Source organism: Thamnophis elegans, chromosome 9, assembly GCF_009769535.1.
Source record: "Thamnophis elegans isolate rThaEle1 chromosome 9, rThaEle1.pri, whole genome shotgun sequence".
Classification (NCBI taxonomy): Eukaryota; Metazoa; Chordata; class Lepidosauria; order Squamata; family Colubridae; genus Thamnophis; species Thamnophis elegans.
Genome location: NC_045549.1, coordinates 55,510,360 through 55,529,930, shown reverse-complemented (window position 1 = coordinate 55,529,930; position 19,571 = coordinate 55,510,360). Strand labels below are relative to the sequence as shown.

Genomic DNA, 19,571 nt, shown 5'->3' with positions numbered 1-19,571 from the left:
AAAAATATCCAAGCCTGGCTAAATTTTGCAAAAACCTACACAAGTCTTACAAGCAGGTAGGAAAATGTGTCATATGAGACCAAGGTTGAACTTTTTGACCATAATTCCAAAAAGTATGGTTGGCACAAAAAAGCATTGCACTACCAAAAGTACACCATATCCACAGTAAAGCCTGCTGGTGGCAGCATTATGCTTTGGGGCTTTTCTTCAGCTGGAACTGGAGCTTTAGTCAAGACGGAAGGAATTATGAACAGTTCCAAATATCAATTTTGTCAAAAACCTTCAGACGTTTGCTAAAATACTGAAGGTGAAGAGGAATGTCATAATGACTTTAAAAATTGACAAAAGAATCAGGAATTTTTAGGCTTTTAACCCTTGCTTAACTCTGCTCGAGTGATCATAAAACGCCTAAAGTCAGACTAGATGAGGCACGTCATTCTCCTGCCTTCTCCTGTAGAGGGCGCTTTTTTAGAGGCTTTTTTAAACAGTTAAGCACTAAGCAGAGTCATCCATGGTGACTCTGGCAGCAACTAGCTCAGCCTGACCTCAGCTCTCGCCTTTTTCCTTTTACATTTTTTTTCTTTTCATGATGACAGTGGTGAGGCTGCCTCCCCTGCCTGCATGTCACTAGTCATTACAAAAAAACTATAAACACTATAAAACTTTTCAGAAATATGCAATATGTTCCAAGTACCAGGAAATAAAAAAATATTCATAAAGAATAATAAGTATTAGTATTACACTTATTCGTGAATATTTTTCTCTCCCAGCACTTGGAACATATCTGCATACATTTCTGAATTCTTAGCAACAACACAAAGACTATATTTTAACAGAATAACAGAGTTGGAAGGGACCTTGTAGGTCTTCTAGTCCAAGTCTCTGCTCAGGCAGGAAACCCTATACTATTTCAGGCAAATGGTTGTCCAATCTTTTCTTAAACATTTCCAATATTGGAGCATCCACAACTTCTGAAGAAAAGCTTGTCCCACTGATTAATTGTTCTGTCAGGAAATCTCTCCTTAGTTCTAGGTTGCTACTCTCAATTTTTTTCCATCCATTGCTTCTTGTCCTGCCTTCAGATGCTTTGGCGAATAGGTTAACTCCCTCTTCTTATGGCAACTCCTTATATATTGGAAACTTTTGAAAAAGTTTATTTTCATAAAGCAACTTATTAAGGAATGTACAGGGTTCTGCATAGAACAGCTTAAAAATAATTATTTTATGAATCTTCACTATAAGTTATATTAGAAACAAAAAGTTATTAATGATTTATATAATTTAGATTCTATAGCCAAAATAACTAATTTAGAAAAAACGTTTATTTATCATACAATAAGTACACAGTAGAAAAAACATTTAAAATTGATAAACTAGTATTTTACAGTATTTTAGTGTTTCTCATGCTGCAAGTAGATTTACCTTCTCTGTTCTTCTATTAGCTAAGTGATCTTCAATTATCTCTGCAAACAGATCTCTTTTCAGCAGACTATATGCAAGAGGCAACAACTGGCTGATAACCTTGTGAAAATACTGCAAAAAATTAAAAGAATGATAATAGTTTTATTGAAATTGATAATGCATTTCAGAGCAACATAAAATATTTTAATTTGTTTTTCATTTCCACCTTTTTCTCAATTTCTTAAGCACTGAAATTATTACATAAATAGCTATTCTCTATTGACCTTTTGTCTATGGAGATTTTCAGTCATCCAGGCCATAGTCGTTCATCCCAAAGGTACTTTTCCAAAAGGCAACTGGATTTTGTTTTTTCTTAAAGACATTTAGCTTATCATCCAACAAACTTCTTTAGTTCTGACTGAATTGAAGAAACTTCTTAGATGAGAAGCGAAACGTCTTTAAGGAAAACAAAGTCCAATTGCCTTTTGAAAAAGCACCTTTGGGACTACTGAACTTTTGGAGTCATTTGTTTCAGAGCCACATATACAGAGACAAGGATTCATATCTCAAACAATTACTACAGAGAAAAATATGAACTTACATGTGACCCACAGCAGAAGAGATCTATGCCCAGTTCATATCCCATTCCATAGTCACATTCATCATTAGCAAACTGAACGAAAGTTAACATTTCCTGAATGGGAGCAAAGGCTTTCAATCTCTGGTCATCATTAGAAGCATCTACAATGGTTTTACAAATTCTTTTGAGATTTGCTACGAAGAAAAAGATTCCATGAGAACCATATTACAATATATTCTAGGACTATACAATTTTTAAAATTTGATTTGGGAGAGATGCGTTTGGGATGCACAGGAGCACAAATTGCAACTGCAATTCATTAAAGCAGCTGCAATCTGTTTCTTCTGCTTTGTGCTTCATACTAAGTGTGATTTACATTTAGAAGCACTTCTTCCAAATCAAATAAGCACTGCACACCTCTATATATTCTCTTTACATGCAATATATGTATTATTTTAAAACCATTTTTAACTGCACAATATATGCTAATTTATATCATAAATCTTCCAAGATTTTGATAGTATCATATTCCAGTTAACTGGTATTATTTTCCATCACCTGTCTTACAAACTAAGTGCAGAATTTCAACCTAAACTCCCACTGAAACCAATGGGACTTAAATCATAATGGTTCCACCAATTTAAAATGGAATTAAATGCAACTAGTCTAAGTCTAGCCTAACGAGTTTCAGGACAGACATTCAGTTGCTGCTATAGGAAAGACTACTACAGTACTTTTAATGATATGCTCAACATAAGAACATCCTGTCTTAATAACAATTATTTGTCTGTATTATGATTGTACATGTATACTGCTATTTTTTCTTTTTTATGTATATTGAAATGGAATTATAAATACCATCAACACAAAAGGGAGTTTGCTCAGAAGCTGAAATACACCAAGTGAATTAGAGGAAGAGTGGGAAGCAGAGGAGAGAAGAAAGATAGGAAGAGAGGGATAGGAGAGAGGGTGAAGGGGGAAGATGAGGTGTATAAGGAGGAGTGGTAAGGGGAGAGAGGAGAAGGAGAAAGGCAGGGGAAGTAGAGTAGAAAATGATGGAGGGAAGACAGGATGTAGAAAGGGGGAGGAGAGAGGGGGAAGAAAGTGTAGGATAAGGTATAAATATGGTGTATGGAGAGCAGAAGAGCCAATAACTGGGTTTTTCTTTTTTTTCTTTGGTAATTGATGGTAAGATGAATTGATGTAATTACTTAATAATACAACATGGTATTGACTATGTAATAGTATACATGTGTTTATATGCTACGAAAATGGAAAATAAAAATTTTCTATGTGAAAAAAAAAACAATTATTTGTGCTTTTACAATTATTCTGTTTTTATAAATGACCTTATTAGATAAAACATGAGGAGAAAACTAATTACTAAATTTATTCTATTTTTTTTTAAATGTTAATTGCTGTCCACTCTGCAGGACTCTGGGAAGATATGTTTATTGTTTCCTTTTAAAGGCATTTGGTCAAATGTCTAGAGGCACACTATTAACAATGGTTCCATTGAAGTTTTAATTTTCTATTTTGAGAAAAGTTCTACAATATCTACCATTTGTTTCAGGAAGCTCTCTGTATCCAACATTATTCTTATCCAGAGGAACAACTAAACCAGCTCCGTGAAATGTCTTTGTTACTATCTGTTTTGGAAAATAAAACAAGTAGTACTTTACATACCTTAACATTAGATATTGTGTGTAAATACACTAGTCTTCAAATACAAAGCATATGTTTTGCTTTTATTATTTAATTTATTAATAAGTCAAGTGCACATTTAAATAAGATATCCTGCTAATTTGAAAGAAAAGAAAGAGAAGACTCCTAGGTAAATTGATTATTGCCTAGGGGATTCCACTAATAATTAGCCTCTAATGCAGTGGTTCTCAACCTTCCCAATGCCGCGACCCTTTAATGCAGTTCCTCATGTTGTGGTGACCCCCCAACCATAAAATTGGTGTCTCGGTTCCTAAGATCATCAAAAATATGTGTTTTCCGATGGTCTTAGGTGACCCCTGTGAAAGGGTCATTCGACCCCCAAAGGGGTCCCCACCCACAGGTTGAGAACCACTGCTGTAATGTCATCTCTCCTATATACTGCATTATCAAACAAATGGCAAGCTTAGACTAGATACTACTTGACAAATTAAGTGGGCCTAAGAGGAATAATGTATCAAGGCTGCATCATATTTCCTGACAAGCAACCAAATGCTCTATTAAAGAAAAAAAAAGCTAACTCTGGTTGCATCTCATAACCACAAGAACCAATTATCAGATGTAAACAAAAGCTTGCATGTATCATGGCAGTCAGAACAGTAGAACTGTTTTGTTTACTTCTCAATTCATGCAACCAAAATAATGGTGACAAATTCAGTGAGAATGCTGGTGATTTTACTAGCAAAATGGCCATAAAGAGTTTTAAAGAGCTTTACAACCTCTTGGTAGATTCTTGTGGAAAAGGCAATTCACCACTGGAAAGAATTTAGCTGGACTTGATACAGATATAAGAGTGACAATTGTTCATCTATTTATTATTGCTGAAATATAACAAACAACTATCCTACATGCAATCCTCATTTATCAACCACAGTTGGAAACAGCAACTTGGTCATTAAGTGAAGTGGAGTGAAGCTAAGTTTTTAATGAGTACTAGTTTTAATATGTGTAAGCTGCACTGCCCAGAGTTGTCTCTGATGAGATGGGTGGCACATAAATTCAACAAATAAATAAATAATAAACAGTGCTTATGATTTTACTTCAACTTTGCTTTAAAGGAGCTACAAAGGTCATAAATGCAGGAACTGGTTGCAAAGTTATTTTTTCATCACCTTCATAACTACGAACAGTCACTAAACAGGGACTACTTGTAATAATGTAATAACTATACGTGGCACGACAAAACTGCGCTCCACTAAAGCGCGCCCGATTAAACCGTGTCGCTGACGTCATCAGCAGGGTGACAACAGCGACCGCGGAGAAAAAGGGGCGCTTTAAATAGCGCTTTGAAAGCAAGCCGATTCAAGTTAAGGTAAGGGTTAGGTTTAGGGTTAGGTTAAGGGTTAGATTTAGGGTTAGGTTAAGGGTTAGGGTTAGGTTTAGGGTTAGGTTAAGGCAGGGGTGGGTTTCAAAAATTGTTCGAACCACCTCTGTGGGCGTGGCCTCCTTTGTGGGAGTGGCTTGCCGCCCATGTGACCGGATGGGAGTGGCTTGCCACCCATGTGACCGGATGGGAGTGGCTTGCCACCCATGTGACCGGATGGGAGTGGCCTGCCACCCATGTGACCTGATGGGAGTGGCCAAGATGATGTTATTACTAGATATTACTAATTACTAGATATTATTAATATTACTAGATCATTATTAATGCATAGATAACTGTGGGACATTACACACCCACCCACACCCACAAACTATGACAGTGCTAGGAAAACACCAAAAAAATAAAATCCCCCCCCCCAAAAAAAAGAAAGACTGCCAATGAAACCAGTTTTTTTTTCCTAAGCCTAAGAACAGGAAAGACAAAGTCACTGGAATAAAAACCATCAAGGCAATGTGGAAAATTATAAAGGACAGGCACTCACAGAACCATCAACCACCTCAGAATTACCTAAACAAGTAAGGTGACCAGATTTTCAGATTGGTAAAGAGGGACACCATTACTGCCAGCCTGCGACCTTGCTAGGGACGTCTGGTCACCTTAATTATATACATCCTCTCTCTCTCTCTATCCATCCGTCTGTCTATCTGACTGCCTATCTAGTTATGGTATCCCTCTCCCTCTTTCCCCTCTCTCTTTCTCCATCCATCTATCTGCTTGCCTACCTATCTCTCTCTCTTTCTCTCTATCCATCCGTCTATCTGCCTGCCTATCTGTCTATCTAGTTATGGTCTCTCTCTCTCTCTCTCCCTCTCCCTCCCTCATTATCATCTATCTCAGTGTTTCTCCACCTTTTTATAAAAATAATTTTTTTTATTTTTTTTGTTACATAGACGACACATACCCACAACAATAAAAAAACAAAACAAAAAGAAAAAAACCCATCATCACATATAGCATGTCGTTTGGTTACAAGTGTTTTAACATTTATCATTCTTATACACTTATTATTTCATTTAATAGGTTATAATATACAGTTTGGGTTGCTTTGTTTACCATCCCTTCCTCCTGTTATAACACCACCTTATTTTCCCTTTCTTTTCTCCCTTCCTCCCTTCTCTACTTTCTTCCTTCCTGCTCTCCTTTCCCTTCCTTCTTCCTGTACCTTTCTCCTGCTCTTCCTCATCCCCTTCCTACCCTCTCCTCCTCTTTCTCTCCTTTCCATCCTCCTCTCCTTACCTCTTTCTTTTCACCCTCCCTCCCTTCTCTACTTTCCTCCTTCTTCCTCCTTCCCCTTCCTTCTTCCCTTCCCTTTCTCTTACTCCTGCTCTTCCTCTTCCCCTTTCTACCCTCTCTCCCCCTCTTTCTCTCCTTTCCATCCTCCTCTCCTTACCTCTTTCTTCTTTCCCCCATCTTCCTTTCATTCTCTCCCCCTTTCTCCCTTTCTCCCAACTCCCTTTCTGGGAGTTGAAGTCCACACACTTTCAAGTCTCCAAGGTGGAGAAAGATTGATCTATCTAATTAATATAATTATTTCTCCCTCTCTTTTTCACTCTCTTTCCAGCGCACACACGCAAATGCATAGGGCAGCCCACCTCACACACAGGTAACTCCGGGCGGCTTACGGGAAGAGGACAGCCGACCACTCACCCACGCAGGGGGGGGGGGGCAGGATTTCGCCAAGAAAAGTTAACTTTCCTGCGAAAGGGGCCGGCAGCCTCTCAGCTCTTCCCGGCCGGGAAGACCTCCCCCCACTTCCACTCCTGCGACCCTCCTCCCGCCTCCTCGGAGCTTCAAGCAAGCTAACTGGGAAGGCTGGGGAAGAAGAAGAAACGGGGGCGCGAGGTCAGCGGTCCTTGGGGGCGTGGCGGAAGCCCTGCAAAAGCGCTCCTTTCCCAGCTCGGCTGCCGTTGTTGCTGCTCATGGCAGAAGGGGAGGAGGAGGAGGAGGAAGAGAAAGCGATGGGGCGGTCCCTGCAGCCGCCGAGGCAGGAAAGGTGCGCTTTGACAGGGCTTCCACAGCCCTGCTAAAGCGCCCCTTTCCCAGCTCGGCTGCCGTTGTTGCTGCTCATGGCAGAAGGGGAGGAGGAGGAGGAGGAAGAGAAAGCGACGGGGCGGTCCCTGCAGCCGCCGACGCGGGAAAGCTGCGCTTTGACAGGGCTTCCACAGCCCTGCTAAAGCGCCCCTTTCCCAGCTCGGCTGCCATTGTTGCTGCTCATGGCAGAAGGGGAGGAGGAGGAGGAGGAAGAGAAAGCGACGGGGCGGTCCCTGCAGCCGCCGACGCGGGAAAGCTGCGCTTTGACAGGGCTTCCACAGCCCTGCTAAAGCGCCCCTTTCCCAGCTCGGCTGCCGTTGTTGCTGCTCATGGCAGAAGGGGAGGAGGAGGAGGAGGAAGAGAAAGCGACGGGGCGGTCCCTGCAGCCGCCGACGCGGGAAAGGTGCGCTTTGACAGGGCTTCCACAGCCCTGTTAAAGCGCTCCTTTCCCAGCTCGGCTGCCGTTGTTGCTGCTCATGGCAGAAGGGGAGGAGGAGGAGGAGGAAGAGAAAGCGACGGGGTGGTCCCTGCAGCCGCCGAGGCAGGAAAGGTGTGCTTTGACAGGGCTTCCACAGCCCTGCTAAAGCGCCCCTTTCCCAGCTCGGCTGCCGTTGTTGCTGCTCATGGCAGAAGGGGAGGAGGAGGAGGAGGAAGAGAAAGCGACGGGGCGGTCCCTGCAGCCGCCGACGCGGGAAAGCTGCGCTTTGACAGGGCTTCCACAGCCCTGCTAAAGCGCCCCTTTCCCAGCTCGGCTGCCGTTGTTGCTGCTCATGGCAGAAGGGGAGGAGGAGGAGGAGGAAGAGAAAGCGACGGGGCGGTCCCTGCAGCCGCCGACGCGGGAAAGGTGCGCTTTGACAGGGCTTCCACAGCCCTGTTAAAGCGCTCCTTTCCCAGCTCGGCTGCCGTTGTTGCTGCTCATGGCAGAAGGGGAGGAGGAGGAGGAGGAAGAGAAAGCGACGGGGTGGTCCCTGCAGCCGCCGAGGCAGGAAAGGTGTGCTTTGACAGGGCTTCCACAGCCCTGCTAAAGCGCCCCTTTCCCAGCTCGGCTGCCGTTGTTGCTGCTCATGGCAGAAGGGGAGGAGGAGGAGGAGGAAGAGAAAGCGACGGGGCGGTCCCTGCAGCCGCCGAGGCAGGAAAGGTGCGCTTTGACAGGGCTTCCACAGCCCTGCTAAAGCGCCCCTTTCCCAGCTCGGCTGCCGTTGTTGCTGCTCATGGCAGAAGGGGAGGAGGAGGAGGAGGAAGAGAAAGCGACGGGGCAGTCCCTGCAGCCGCCGAGGCAGGAAAGGTGCGCTTTGACAGGGCTTCCTCTCCGGAGAGGTGTTTTTTAAAAAGAAAAACCCTGCAGGCACCCAGCGACAGGGGCTAGGAACCCGGAAGTTAATTACTTCCGGGTTCACTGACGAACCGGATCGCAAGAACCGGTGCGAACTGGGAGGAACCCACCCCTGGGTTAAGGGTTAGGATTAGGTTTAGCGTTAGGTTAAGGGTTAGGTTTAGGAGGGTTAGGTTTAGGTTTAGGTGTTAATTTTAGCTTTAGCGTTTACAGCGTGCTTTTTTCTCCGCGCTGTTGTCGCGCTGTGATGACGTCAGCTACGCGGTTTTGTCGAGCGCGCTTTAGTCAAACGTGGTTTTGTGGTGGAACCATAACTATACAATATAAAAGCCTTTATACACAATAGTGATTAAGATAAAATAAACAAAAAACCACAAATTCCATATCATGGAAAGATAATTGAATATACATGTATATGTTGGTTACATTTCCCCCCCACCCGCACCTTGTATTAACATATGCTAAAGCTTGAAACCAAACAGGATGTAAAATGCCAAATCATTAAAGAATCCTTAAATTTGTTAAAATGTCAGCCCAAAAATATCCAATCGGTTCTGGATATTATCTGGAGTCCAATAAACAGGAAGCAGTGTTTTCTAATTAATTCAATTCTTAAATCAGTATATTTTAACTTTTTAAGACTGGATGGTAACTGAGAACTAAAGTTTTTCATCCTTTAGGTCAGTGGTCTCCAACCTTGGCAACTTTAAGACCTGTGGACTTCAACTCCCAGAGTTCCTCAGCCAGCAAAGCTGGCTGAGGAACTCTGGGAGTTGAAGTCCACAGGTCTTAAAGTTGCCAAGGTTGGAGACCACTGCTTTAGGTGATCTGTAATGTTTACAGCATGCTTGTTACTATTTGCATACTAGCTATGAACTCAACCTTTTATTATGCTGACCCCATAATAATTATGGTTTTGGGAAGAGACTTAGAATTAAACATATTTGAGCACAAACCAGGGGGAAAAAATAAATGCTGTATTAAAGTTTACTGAGTTTGGGGAAAAAACAAATCCTACCTTCTTATCTCGCTGTTTTACCTTCAAGCTTTTTTGTTCCAACGAGTAACCCAATTGTTTTGCTGTTTTAGTTAGCTTTTCATCTATGTCTTTTAAGAAGCCACCTCTCTTTTTATTAGTCAGTTCTTTAAGCTTTTTAGTCAAAAATAATCTGAAACAAAAGCGCACAAAATCATACAGTTCATTAGTCTTGAAGACTTAAATATGCCTTTTACTAGCTAATAGAAGCACACTTCAAAACAGCCCAATTAGTAGAAATCCCAAAGGTTGGTCCTATGTGTACCAGAATAGACTTCTAATAATCAGAAGTACTATGAAAAAGTTATTAAAAAAATGGAAACATTTTTGAAGTGATTCCATGAAAGGAATTTTACCAATGACTAAATAGCTGTTTCTAAACAAATAGGCACCAGATAAAATCTTCATCCTTTCATATCCATATGTAAAACAACCCTGTAACTAGGCTTTCAAAAATTTTCTGTGAAACATTCGCTCTTAAGTGTCTATGGAGATTCTCAGTCATCCAGGTCATGGTTGTTCCAAAGGTGCTTTTTTCAAGAATCAACTGGACTTTCTGGTTTTTCTTTGAAGACGTTTCTCTTCTCATCCAAGAAGAGAAACGTTTTCAAAGAAAAACCAGAAAGTCCAGCTGACTCTTGAAAAAAGCAACTTTGGGACATTCACTCTTAAGAATCACATTTTACATTAAGCTGAGACAAGCAAAAGCCAAAAACAATAATAAAAAAGCTCTGATACATATTTTTCAATAAGCTGCTAAAAATGTAGCTGAATATATGTTGGAGGAAACAGATGGAAAACATACAAAAATAATTTTCACGTCGCTATATTCAGAAAGATTAAATATGGAAAGTTATATATACATCTTCCAATATTACAAACCTGAATATAAACTATGTGAGTTTCTTACAATGCTTTAATGAAAAATGCAATGTATAGAAATGCAACAGAAAAGCAGAATTCAGCCATACCTTGTAGAAAATATTTTGCAAATTAAAAATATTACATGGTTGTCTAAAAAATTTCCAAATTAGTATATAGCAGCAAATTACTGAACTATTTGAATAAGAAATTTTGAGCAGCAATATTGAATATTCTACCATTAAATTCTGAGCCAAGTACAAATTCCTGTCATAAATAAAAAATTGCAGCACCTTTTTCTGGACCATGAGACTAGATTCTGACTTTCATAAACAGGGACTATATTGCAACTTTTTTTTTTTTACAAGCAAGAGGATTCTATTAACAGTGACTTATATTCAAACAGTTTTAAAACAGGAAAAGAGGAAGAAGCTTCATCCCAATATTTCATTTTTAAAAACATTTTCTCAAAAATAAGAACATCTAAAATATACTGAAGTGGTTGGTAAGGGGTGTATTTTCCTAATTGAAATGGCGTAGAGCATTAACTATATGTGAATAAAAGAAAAAAAAACTCCCTTGCAAACTGAGGCTACTATTTCCAAATTAATCTCTTTTTACAGGATGAAAATGTTAAATTCTTACTTTACAGCAGCAAATATATTGTCACCAACTTGATAAATTGTACAGCCTTTCTGGGTTTCAGTTTCGCCAACACACACTGGCAGTTGATCTGGTATATCTCTATAAAATATACAAGATATTAAAACTGAACACATTTTAAGAATTAGAGCTGAAGCAGCTATGTTACTATGGAGAGATTTTTTAAGCACTATTTTTCATATCCCAAAAAGTATTTTAAAAGATATGTGCAAGACACCTATCATTCAAATTGAAAATTTTGAAACGAATCCTTCAAACTGTAAATATTTCATGTTTCAGACATGGGATTCCAATCAGAATAACCCAAATTGCTTCCAGATCAGATGATTACTTTATGAAATCTACTTGATTACCTCTAGCACAGCTGGATCAACATTGTCTGGAGGATGACTAGACTGCAAATTTAAAGTGTACCTAATAAGATCTCAAATTTTATCAAGAATTATGGCATAGTCTTAATTAAAAAACAAAAAAGACAATATAGGTGAAATTCTCTACATTGGAGAAAACAGTTTTTATGGAGCTTTTTATTTTACAAAAATGCATCCACAATAGCTTTATGACAGTCAGTATAATAATAAAAGTAAATTCTATTGCATTGAATTGCTTAAATTGAATTGCTAAATTGCTTAAAGGAAAAGAACTTTTTTAAAACAATAAAACAAACTTTTTAAAGTTTGGTTGTCTAAGTCAACATTGGATAATACAATCTAGCACAGATACAATAGATTCTGAAGATACCAACTCTAAATTCACCTGCAAAATAAATCAAAACATGCCAGAAAACTTCCCAATGGCAAAATGATTTTTATTCTATTCAAAAATATTCTTGGCAAGTACATATGAATTAAACATCCTAATGTCACACCAAGAGAGACAACATATCCTTTGACAGGGTGGATTTGATTAAAATTGAGTCAATTTAAATCACGATTTAAATCACTAGTAAAAAGGCTCGATTTAAATCAACCCAATTTACATCATAATTTTTAAAGAGCAACTGTCATCTCTGTCCCACAGTGGCTCCTCCTCTAACCCACGGTTGACTAATCAACAGTCCCATTCACTTTAATGAGACGACTTGTGATGCAGCAGTGACACAAGGTGAGGGACATGGCAGGCAGCAGGTGAGTAGATGCCCACTAACAGGCACTGCCATGATGGATCTGAAATGACAGGTGCTCTTTAATATTATATTTATAAGCTGCTTAGAAAGTTTCACTTTTATTTTTACTGTTTGCCCTTCCTCCTCACACTTAGTGCCTGGTGGTACAGATGCATTTCTCTTCAAACAATCAGAGAGTTTGTAGTGTACATAGATTTGCAAAACAATGGTATAAAGGAATATTTCTGAACTTTGTTTTATGCTTTATCTCATGGTTACTGTGAAATTGTATGAATGCATCAATGCAGTGCATCTTTACCTCAGCTTGCAGGCCTTGGATTCATTAAATGAGTTTACAAAAAATGTAAATATTGCAGAATATTTAGCCTCATGTTACATAACTAAGCTCTATTTTATGCTGAATACACTAAATTATTAATGTATCTTAAAAAAAATTATCTTTAGATTGTTATTCCAAAATTTTTTATTAAAATAAATTTGATTTAAAAAAATCAGATTGAAATAAAAAAATGTTTTTTTAAAAAAATCTATTTTTATTCACCCTACCCTTTATCTCAAAAAAATTATGTTAGAAATGTTTTTCAACTTTATATCCTGCTGAATGAAAAAAATCTTACAAAGGAAAACTCAGTAACACCCTGCTCATTGTTTTAAAGCAATAGCAGGAAGAACATCATTAAAGAATTATTTTTCTCCTTCAGGCCAAGGTGTTTCTTACCTGAAATATCCCATATGATATTGTGTTTTGCTGTCTCCAATAATAATTGTCTGAAATTCAGGAGGATCATAAAAAAATCTCCAATGAAGGTTGAAATTTATTTCTTTTGATTTATTAGTATTTATATGTTTTCCAGAAAGAATGTCATATGGTCCAACAAGCTGAAGTCCAATACTTGATTTGAGAGCATCTACAACATAAAAACACTTATTGTTATATGGTAATTGTAAATATATATACAAAATATATATTTAAAATTATTTAAAAGGTGCTATTGTTTTTACTTATTTATCTGCTATCCTTTCTGCTTCTAGGGTTAATGGAAAGGTTGCATCTAACACTTTGGATTCACTTTCTCATTAAGCTCACAGAATAAAGTACTATTTGTTTATTCTATTCAGCTTATATGGCTGCCTATCTCACCATATTGACCCTGGGCAGCTAACAACAATTAAATATAAAACAAAACCAACAATGAAAATAACATACATAACTAGCAGTCAAGGCAAAAACAAACCAAAATGTAATTAACATAAGTACCTCTTGGTCATGTTACACAAAGGTTGGAGAAAATAAAGACTAACTCAAACAAAAATATTGGAACTCTGCTCTACATTACATGAAAAGTTCTGGGTTTGATTAAAGTTTCTTACAGCCCAGTTTTAAATACATAAAATTAAATACATTAAATATGCAAAAGTTATTGTTTTCGTATAATGTATGCTTTATCTATCTATAATTCTATCTGTTCTCAAAGATTAGGGTCAAATCCTTAAAAAGCCAAAATTGCTCTCTATACAGAGAGCTATAGTTCAGCAAACATGGAAGAATTAAAAGACCGATAAAATAAAAATAATAATCCCAAAATGGCACTCCCCACAAGAACTGAACATGCTGATTGACATGGGATGGTGATTATTAGAAATAAACCAAAAAAGTGAAGGATAAATACATCTTATATTACATGTGGAAAGGACTACTAGTGATATTAAATAATATCAACTCATAGTATCAACCATAGCATACTTCTAGCCCATAGCATACTGAAAGACATTGCATTATGGTTTCCCTCTATTCTTCGTCGTCAAGTCTAATCTGTTGACAGGAAGAAGTCAAGTGAGCCAATCAGGCACAATTGGCATGCTCCAGATCCCATCAATTAAGCAATCTCACTTGATGATACTTAGGTAGTGTACCTTCTTGGTCATAACACCTGCCTTCTGCAGAGCTATTCCGTCTCCTCCATCTTGTCTCCACCCTAGTTATGTTCAAGAGAGCATTGAAAACCTGGTTCTTTTCCCAGGAATTGGGTTCAAGTGGGTGGTAAATTTGTATTTTAATGTCTGCTTTACTGGAGGGGAGTGGGAGTGTATGTGGATTTGTTTATTTTAATTGTATTACTTTTACTGTATGCTACCCAAAGTCATTTTACAACTGGGTAGCCTTCTAAATTTCTAAAATAAATATTAAAATGTTGAAGATACTGTTATGCCTAAAACTGCACACGCACACAACAATATATATGTACACACATAAAAAAATTCATATAGAGAAGATAAACATTTAAGATCTACCACATGGCTTGTCAGGTTCCAATTCCTCACAGAATTTCCAGAAATGATAGAAGTCTTCAGGCATCTTGAGCCGGTAACAGCTTTCAATTTCTTGGCGAATACAATCAGAGACATCTGCTTTGCCAGCTTGTACATTTTTTACTTCTTTAATGTTTTCAGCCTACCAGTAAACAGAAAATCAAGTAAGAAAAAACTCATACATTTATCATTTTAACACAACAAAAAGAAACCAAGAGTTGAATGTAATCTGGGGGCTAACTTCTCATTTGCAGCAGATAAAGCAGTGTACTAAGAAATAAGCAGCAAAGAGAATATATAATTCTCCATATTGTTTATGAGCAACTGTTTAGAGATTTAAACTAAGAAAAAAATATGCCAAGTTAAAGGAAGTTACACATTCTATCCTCATAAATCCCTGCTTTTAAGTAACACATGATGAAACCAAGACACTTTGTATGAATGTATAACATATTTGTTATTGTATTGTATTCTGAGGACAGGAGGTGATATTAGAATGGTATTTTGAACTCTTGTCTCTCCCAGTAGTTGAAGGACACAAAACTTCCAGTTCTTTGACAGAGTGGGAATAGAGATGGCGACATATTACTGATACCTGCTTTTGTGCTTCTGCATGACGTCTCTGCTTTCTACCTCCAGCCATTCTGGTACCTGTTGTGGCCATTGCCATTGCTATATTCTGTCTTTTGCGATTATAACAGTTTCCAAGTTCTCCTTGGTGCTATGTCAATCAAGAATAGAAGAGGATAAGACAAGGCGCACATACTGCAATTTGGGTAGCTAGTAAATGTTAAAGATTACTGGTACAAAATCTAACAAAGCAGCAAGCAAAACATTGTAGTATTGTTCATAAATTGTTAAGTTCATAATTTGATGTTTACTTTTAAGCAAGCACTTCTGAATGGGAACTTCCCAGAAAGTACAGGGATATGTTGTGATTTTAGACATATTCTTGCTGAGGAATATGTCTGATATCTTGTATAGGAAAACAGTATTAAACCAATGTTTCTAACTACTGGTACTATTGTAATAATATGCTAGATATTTGGAGTGCTAGGTTCAAAATAATTATGTAAACAGCATTTTCCATTTTGATTCCTTCCAGTTAAATTTATTCCGATTCTTACTATCCTAAGATAGCATAATCATAATGGTTAGAAACAAGTGTTTTGGTTAACATATCTGGAATGAATCAGATTAGCAAACCTGTTTTAAACAGACAAAAGTAAGCTGACAATGCCCTGAGAAGACATCTTTAATTACACTTTTGTACTTACTTTTCCAAGCCCCCCTGAACTCTGCAGAATTTATTTCAGAGCAAATACAAATTTCTATCAAAGCAAATACTTTACTACATCATTCATAAATCTCAACAGTAAGAGAGAAATACAGAGAGACTTGTTTGTACCACAAAAAATGGAAATGCAAACAAACTCTTAAGAGCTGTTCTGGCCTTCTGACTATCCTTGCTAACAGAGGCAAGAGGAAAGAACAAGCTCAAAACCAACGGATTGGAAGTAGCTCTAAAGAGGAGAGCTGTATTAAGCCTGTTATTGTAGCAAGTTCACTTGAAAAACTTTATGGCACCTTAGATGTTCATCTGAAGACTCGAGTAATCACAGGTGTGTGTGCCTATAGCAGTCATACATGTGTTCATCTTTAAGGCACCTGCGGACTTTGTGTTTTTTTTATAGGAATCGAGGAAACTGGGTCAATAAAAGAGGAAATCGGTAGGATACACAGAATAATCTGAAGGAAGGCAAAACATATCTGGAAACGAGAACTACTGAACCCAAGTTTCCTTACATTTTTATTACAATACGCAAAACACCCACCTTCCCTACACTATTTTACAGAGGCGAAAAAGGAGAAGGGAGGAGAAAAACAGCAGCTTATTAAAAGGAAAAATTAGAACGAGGGGGATGGGTAAAGAGACAGTAAAATAGGCAGGGAACAAAACAGGCGGCAACTATTAAAAACAAGAGTGAAAAACAGACAAATTAAAAATAAACAGTCAGGAAACTAGCAAGCTTCCTTACGACATCAAAATGAAGCCACGGTTCGTTCCAGTTCGCGCTTCTCGCTCTTTCTCACGGAAGCGGAACTAAATAGTATCCCAGCAGAGTGGAAAACGATGAGCAGAGTCTCCTGTGCTACCGCCCGGGCTTCGCGGGAGAAAAGCGCCTCTGGCTGCAGGGCGGGGGAATTGCTGTCGGAGCTGTTTTCCCCCCCCCTCCCTCCTTCCCCCCCAAAAGGAGTTCAGCCGACCTCATCTCGAGTCATCTCTATTTTGAGAGTACGGAAGCTACTGTAGATAAAAGTGGTTTCTCTTCCGCTGCACCTTTAAAGACGCGGGTTGGATGAATTATAGAGTCAGTGGTTGTTATCGTAATAGAATTTCTAATGGGGCCAAAAGTATATGTATGCACCTCCTTGTGAATTCAGTTTACTACTTTGTAACCAGACTTCTGTAAATTTATTTTAAACAATAAGAGAGATAGAATTCCAAGCATAGGTGGTATACAAGACTAAATATTGTTGGCCTGCTTTGTATTTCCCGCTCTATGGCTTTCTTTTGTCAAAATAAAATGGGAAGAAGGCAATAAAATATGCTAATTGATACAGACAAAATTATTTCAGATGAACAGAAATAGCAACAGCAGTAACACCATAGTGCTTTAGAGCACAGTCTGGGCAGTTTACACAGTGAGCATATTGCCTTCAACAACCTGGGTCCTCATTCTACCTATCTTGGAAGTGTAGGAAGTTACCACCCAGCCCTCTTCCAGAAAAAGGAAATATCCTAGGAAATATTGAAAGGGCAGAATATTTCTCTGGATGTGAAAAGAAAGAAACATGTTTTAAAAGACAGAATAGCTGCCTGCAGCTTCCTGCCCATCCCCCTTTGTCAATGAGCATTAAAGCCTGAGCTAGTCCACTTTAAATAATAAAAATAATTCTCCCCTTCAGCTCCAGAGTGATGGGATTAATGCATGATAATATTGGCCCTTTACCCAACTCGCCACATGGCATCTGAGAACTCAACCAAACCTGGATTCAAAACGCAGCCTAGAGATTTGCCCCTGCATGGGCCCATGGGAGTCTGACAACCAATCAGAATACAAGATCAAGATCAAAGGCCAGAGAGGGCATAAAACCAGGGACTCATCTTCTCTTCCTTCCTTGCTTTCCTTTCTCTTCTCTTCTCCACCAACATTGAAGCATGTGATCACCTTTTCAGTTCAGGACTCAAGCCGTGTGGTCCTGTCCACCATTAAAACCATCTTTCCAAGCAGCCTCCATGTCTCCAATGTCTTTTTCCCCACTTGGAGCTGAACCCAGAAGGACATTTCTTCCAACAGAAGGATGGAAGACTGATCTGACCAACCTTAAGATGGTCAGGATCAAACTCCTGACTATGGACAGATTCGTGCTTCAACATACCATAAAAGTCTATATATATTTGTTGGGTGTTATTTTGGAATCCTGCTTTTCCCTGGGGAAAAATAAATTGTAGCATAAATTGTCATCCAGAAAAAAGAATGATTCTTTTGAGAGCCCTAGGCCTGCTTCACTGGACATTATCCCTGTCCAGGCCTCTTCGGGTTAGGCTAGGCAGGGGGACTGAGTTCTGACAATGATCTATTTTTTGCTAGGGGGAGGATTTATTTTTTTACTTAGTTGCACAAAAACTAAATCTGATAAATGCTCATAGCAATCAAGATTTGCATGAACAAGCTGTCCACCAGCTCCCAATTTCAATCTCCTGAAATGATCTCACAACCAAACTAAGACTTTGTGGCCCACAGTGTCAGTACGCCGTAAAAATCCTTCTCTGGTTAAATCTTTAGGAAATAAGCTTTATGTTAGCATGGGCCTGCTTTATCAGCCACATGACCCTTATTAATGATAATAGGATGTAAGTAGCTTAAACTTGTACTGTAGGTTAATATTCCCAAAACAGTAATTCCTTGTGTATCATATGGTCGTCTCAGGCAGTAAAGATTAATACTATTTGTTTGAAATTTGTTTGGCATTGTCTGGCAACATTTTTTTTTTAAGTTTCTGGTCTTTAAAAATTTTCTTTGGACCATAGTCAATTTGTATGACAAACTTGTGACATAAATATGTCAATATAAAAACATTTTTTCTTTGATATATTAATGGACTGATACATCAGAATTGGAATTCTATGAAGAATAGAAAAATGGACAACATATTTCTTTCAGGATTAAAAAAAAACTTTGGGCTTAATTTAAGAGTTTAAATGCCAAAAAATCTACCTGTAATAAGACCCAGTACAGTGATGTCATCTGCGAACTTAATGATCACAGTGGATGCATCAGATGATATACAATCATGTGTGTACAATGTATACAGGTATGAACTGAGCACACAGCATGGTGGGGAGCCAGTGCTAAGCTTCAGGGAAGAGGATATGACAGACCCAACCCTCATTGTTTGTGGTCAATCTCTCAGAAAGTCTTTGATCCAGTTGCAGATGGAAGAGGGAAAATCCAAGTCAATCAGCTTTTCGAAAAGGATGCTCAGTGGAATGGTATTGAAGGCCAAGCTATAGTCTATGAAAAGCATCCTGGCATAGTTCCCAGGTTTCTCCAGATGGTCGCTACAGAATGTAGCTATGGTGTCGTCTGTTGACCTATTCTCCCTGTAGGCAAACTGATGTTTGTCAAAATCCAGTGGGAGACATGTCCTAAGGTGTTGGAGAACCAATCTCTCAAAGCATTTCATCACTACAGACATGAGTGCAATAGGTCTATAGTCATTTAGGCAGTTAATTGCTGTTTTCTTTGGGACTGGGAAACTAGTGGATGCTTTCAAGCATGATGGAACACAGGCCATTTGCATTGTTGTCCGGACCCCTGCTAATTGATCGGCACAATTCTTTACCACTATCCCCAACACCCCATTTGGAATTGCAGCTTTGCTAGGATTCACAGTCTTCAATACAGCTTTCACTTGATGTTCGTAGAGAGTAGGCTGGGAATCAGAAAGCCAGCGGGTAGCAGCTATGGGATCTGGTCTTTTCACCTCGTAGTGGGTGAAGGTGTTCAACTTCTGCACCAACGAGGCATCAATGTTGACAGTGTTCATCATGTTGGC

General features: G+C 38.8%; 1 protein-coding gene across 2 annotated transcripts; it reads right to left on the bottom strand.

Moving 5' to 3' along the window:
• Nucleotides 1-1,304: 1,304 nt before the first annotated feature.
• Nucleotides 1,305-16,563, bottom strand: LOC116513545 (histone PARylation factor 1). 2 transcript variants are annotated; one of them, XM_032224685.1, is made up of 9 exons: nt 16,487-16,563; nt 15,043-15,168; nt 14,430-14,589; nt 12,856-13,045; nt 10,994-11,092; nt 9,470-9,620; nt 3,543-3,630; nt 2,003-2,175; nt 1,305-1,533 (listed from the first exon to the last, which is right to left on the bottom strand). In XM_032224685.1, exons 2-9 carry the CDS (start codon nt 15,115-15,117, stop codon nt 1,402-1,404), a joined length of 1,068 nt encoding a protein of 355 aa, XP_032080576.1. In that variant the 5' UTR covers nt 15,118-15,168; nt 16,487-16,563; the 3' UTR covers nt 1,305-1,401. The 2 variants fall into 2 exon arrangements, with proteins under 2 accessions (XP_032080576.1, XP_032080577.1); XM_032224686.1 differs by having other exon boundaries at nt 14,460-14,589.
• Nucleotides 16,564-19,571: the final 3,008 nt, after the last annotated feature.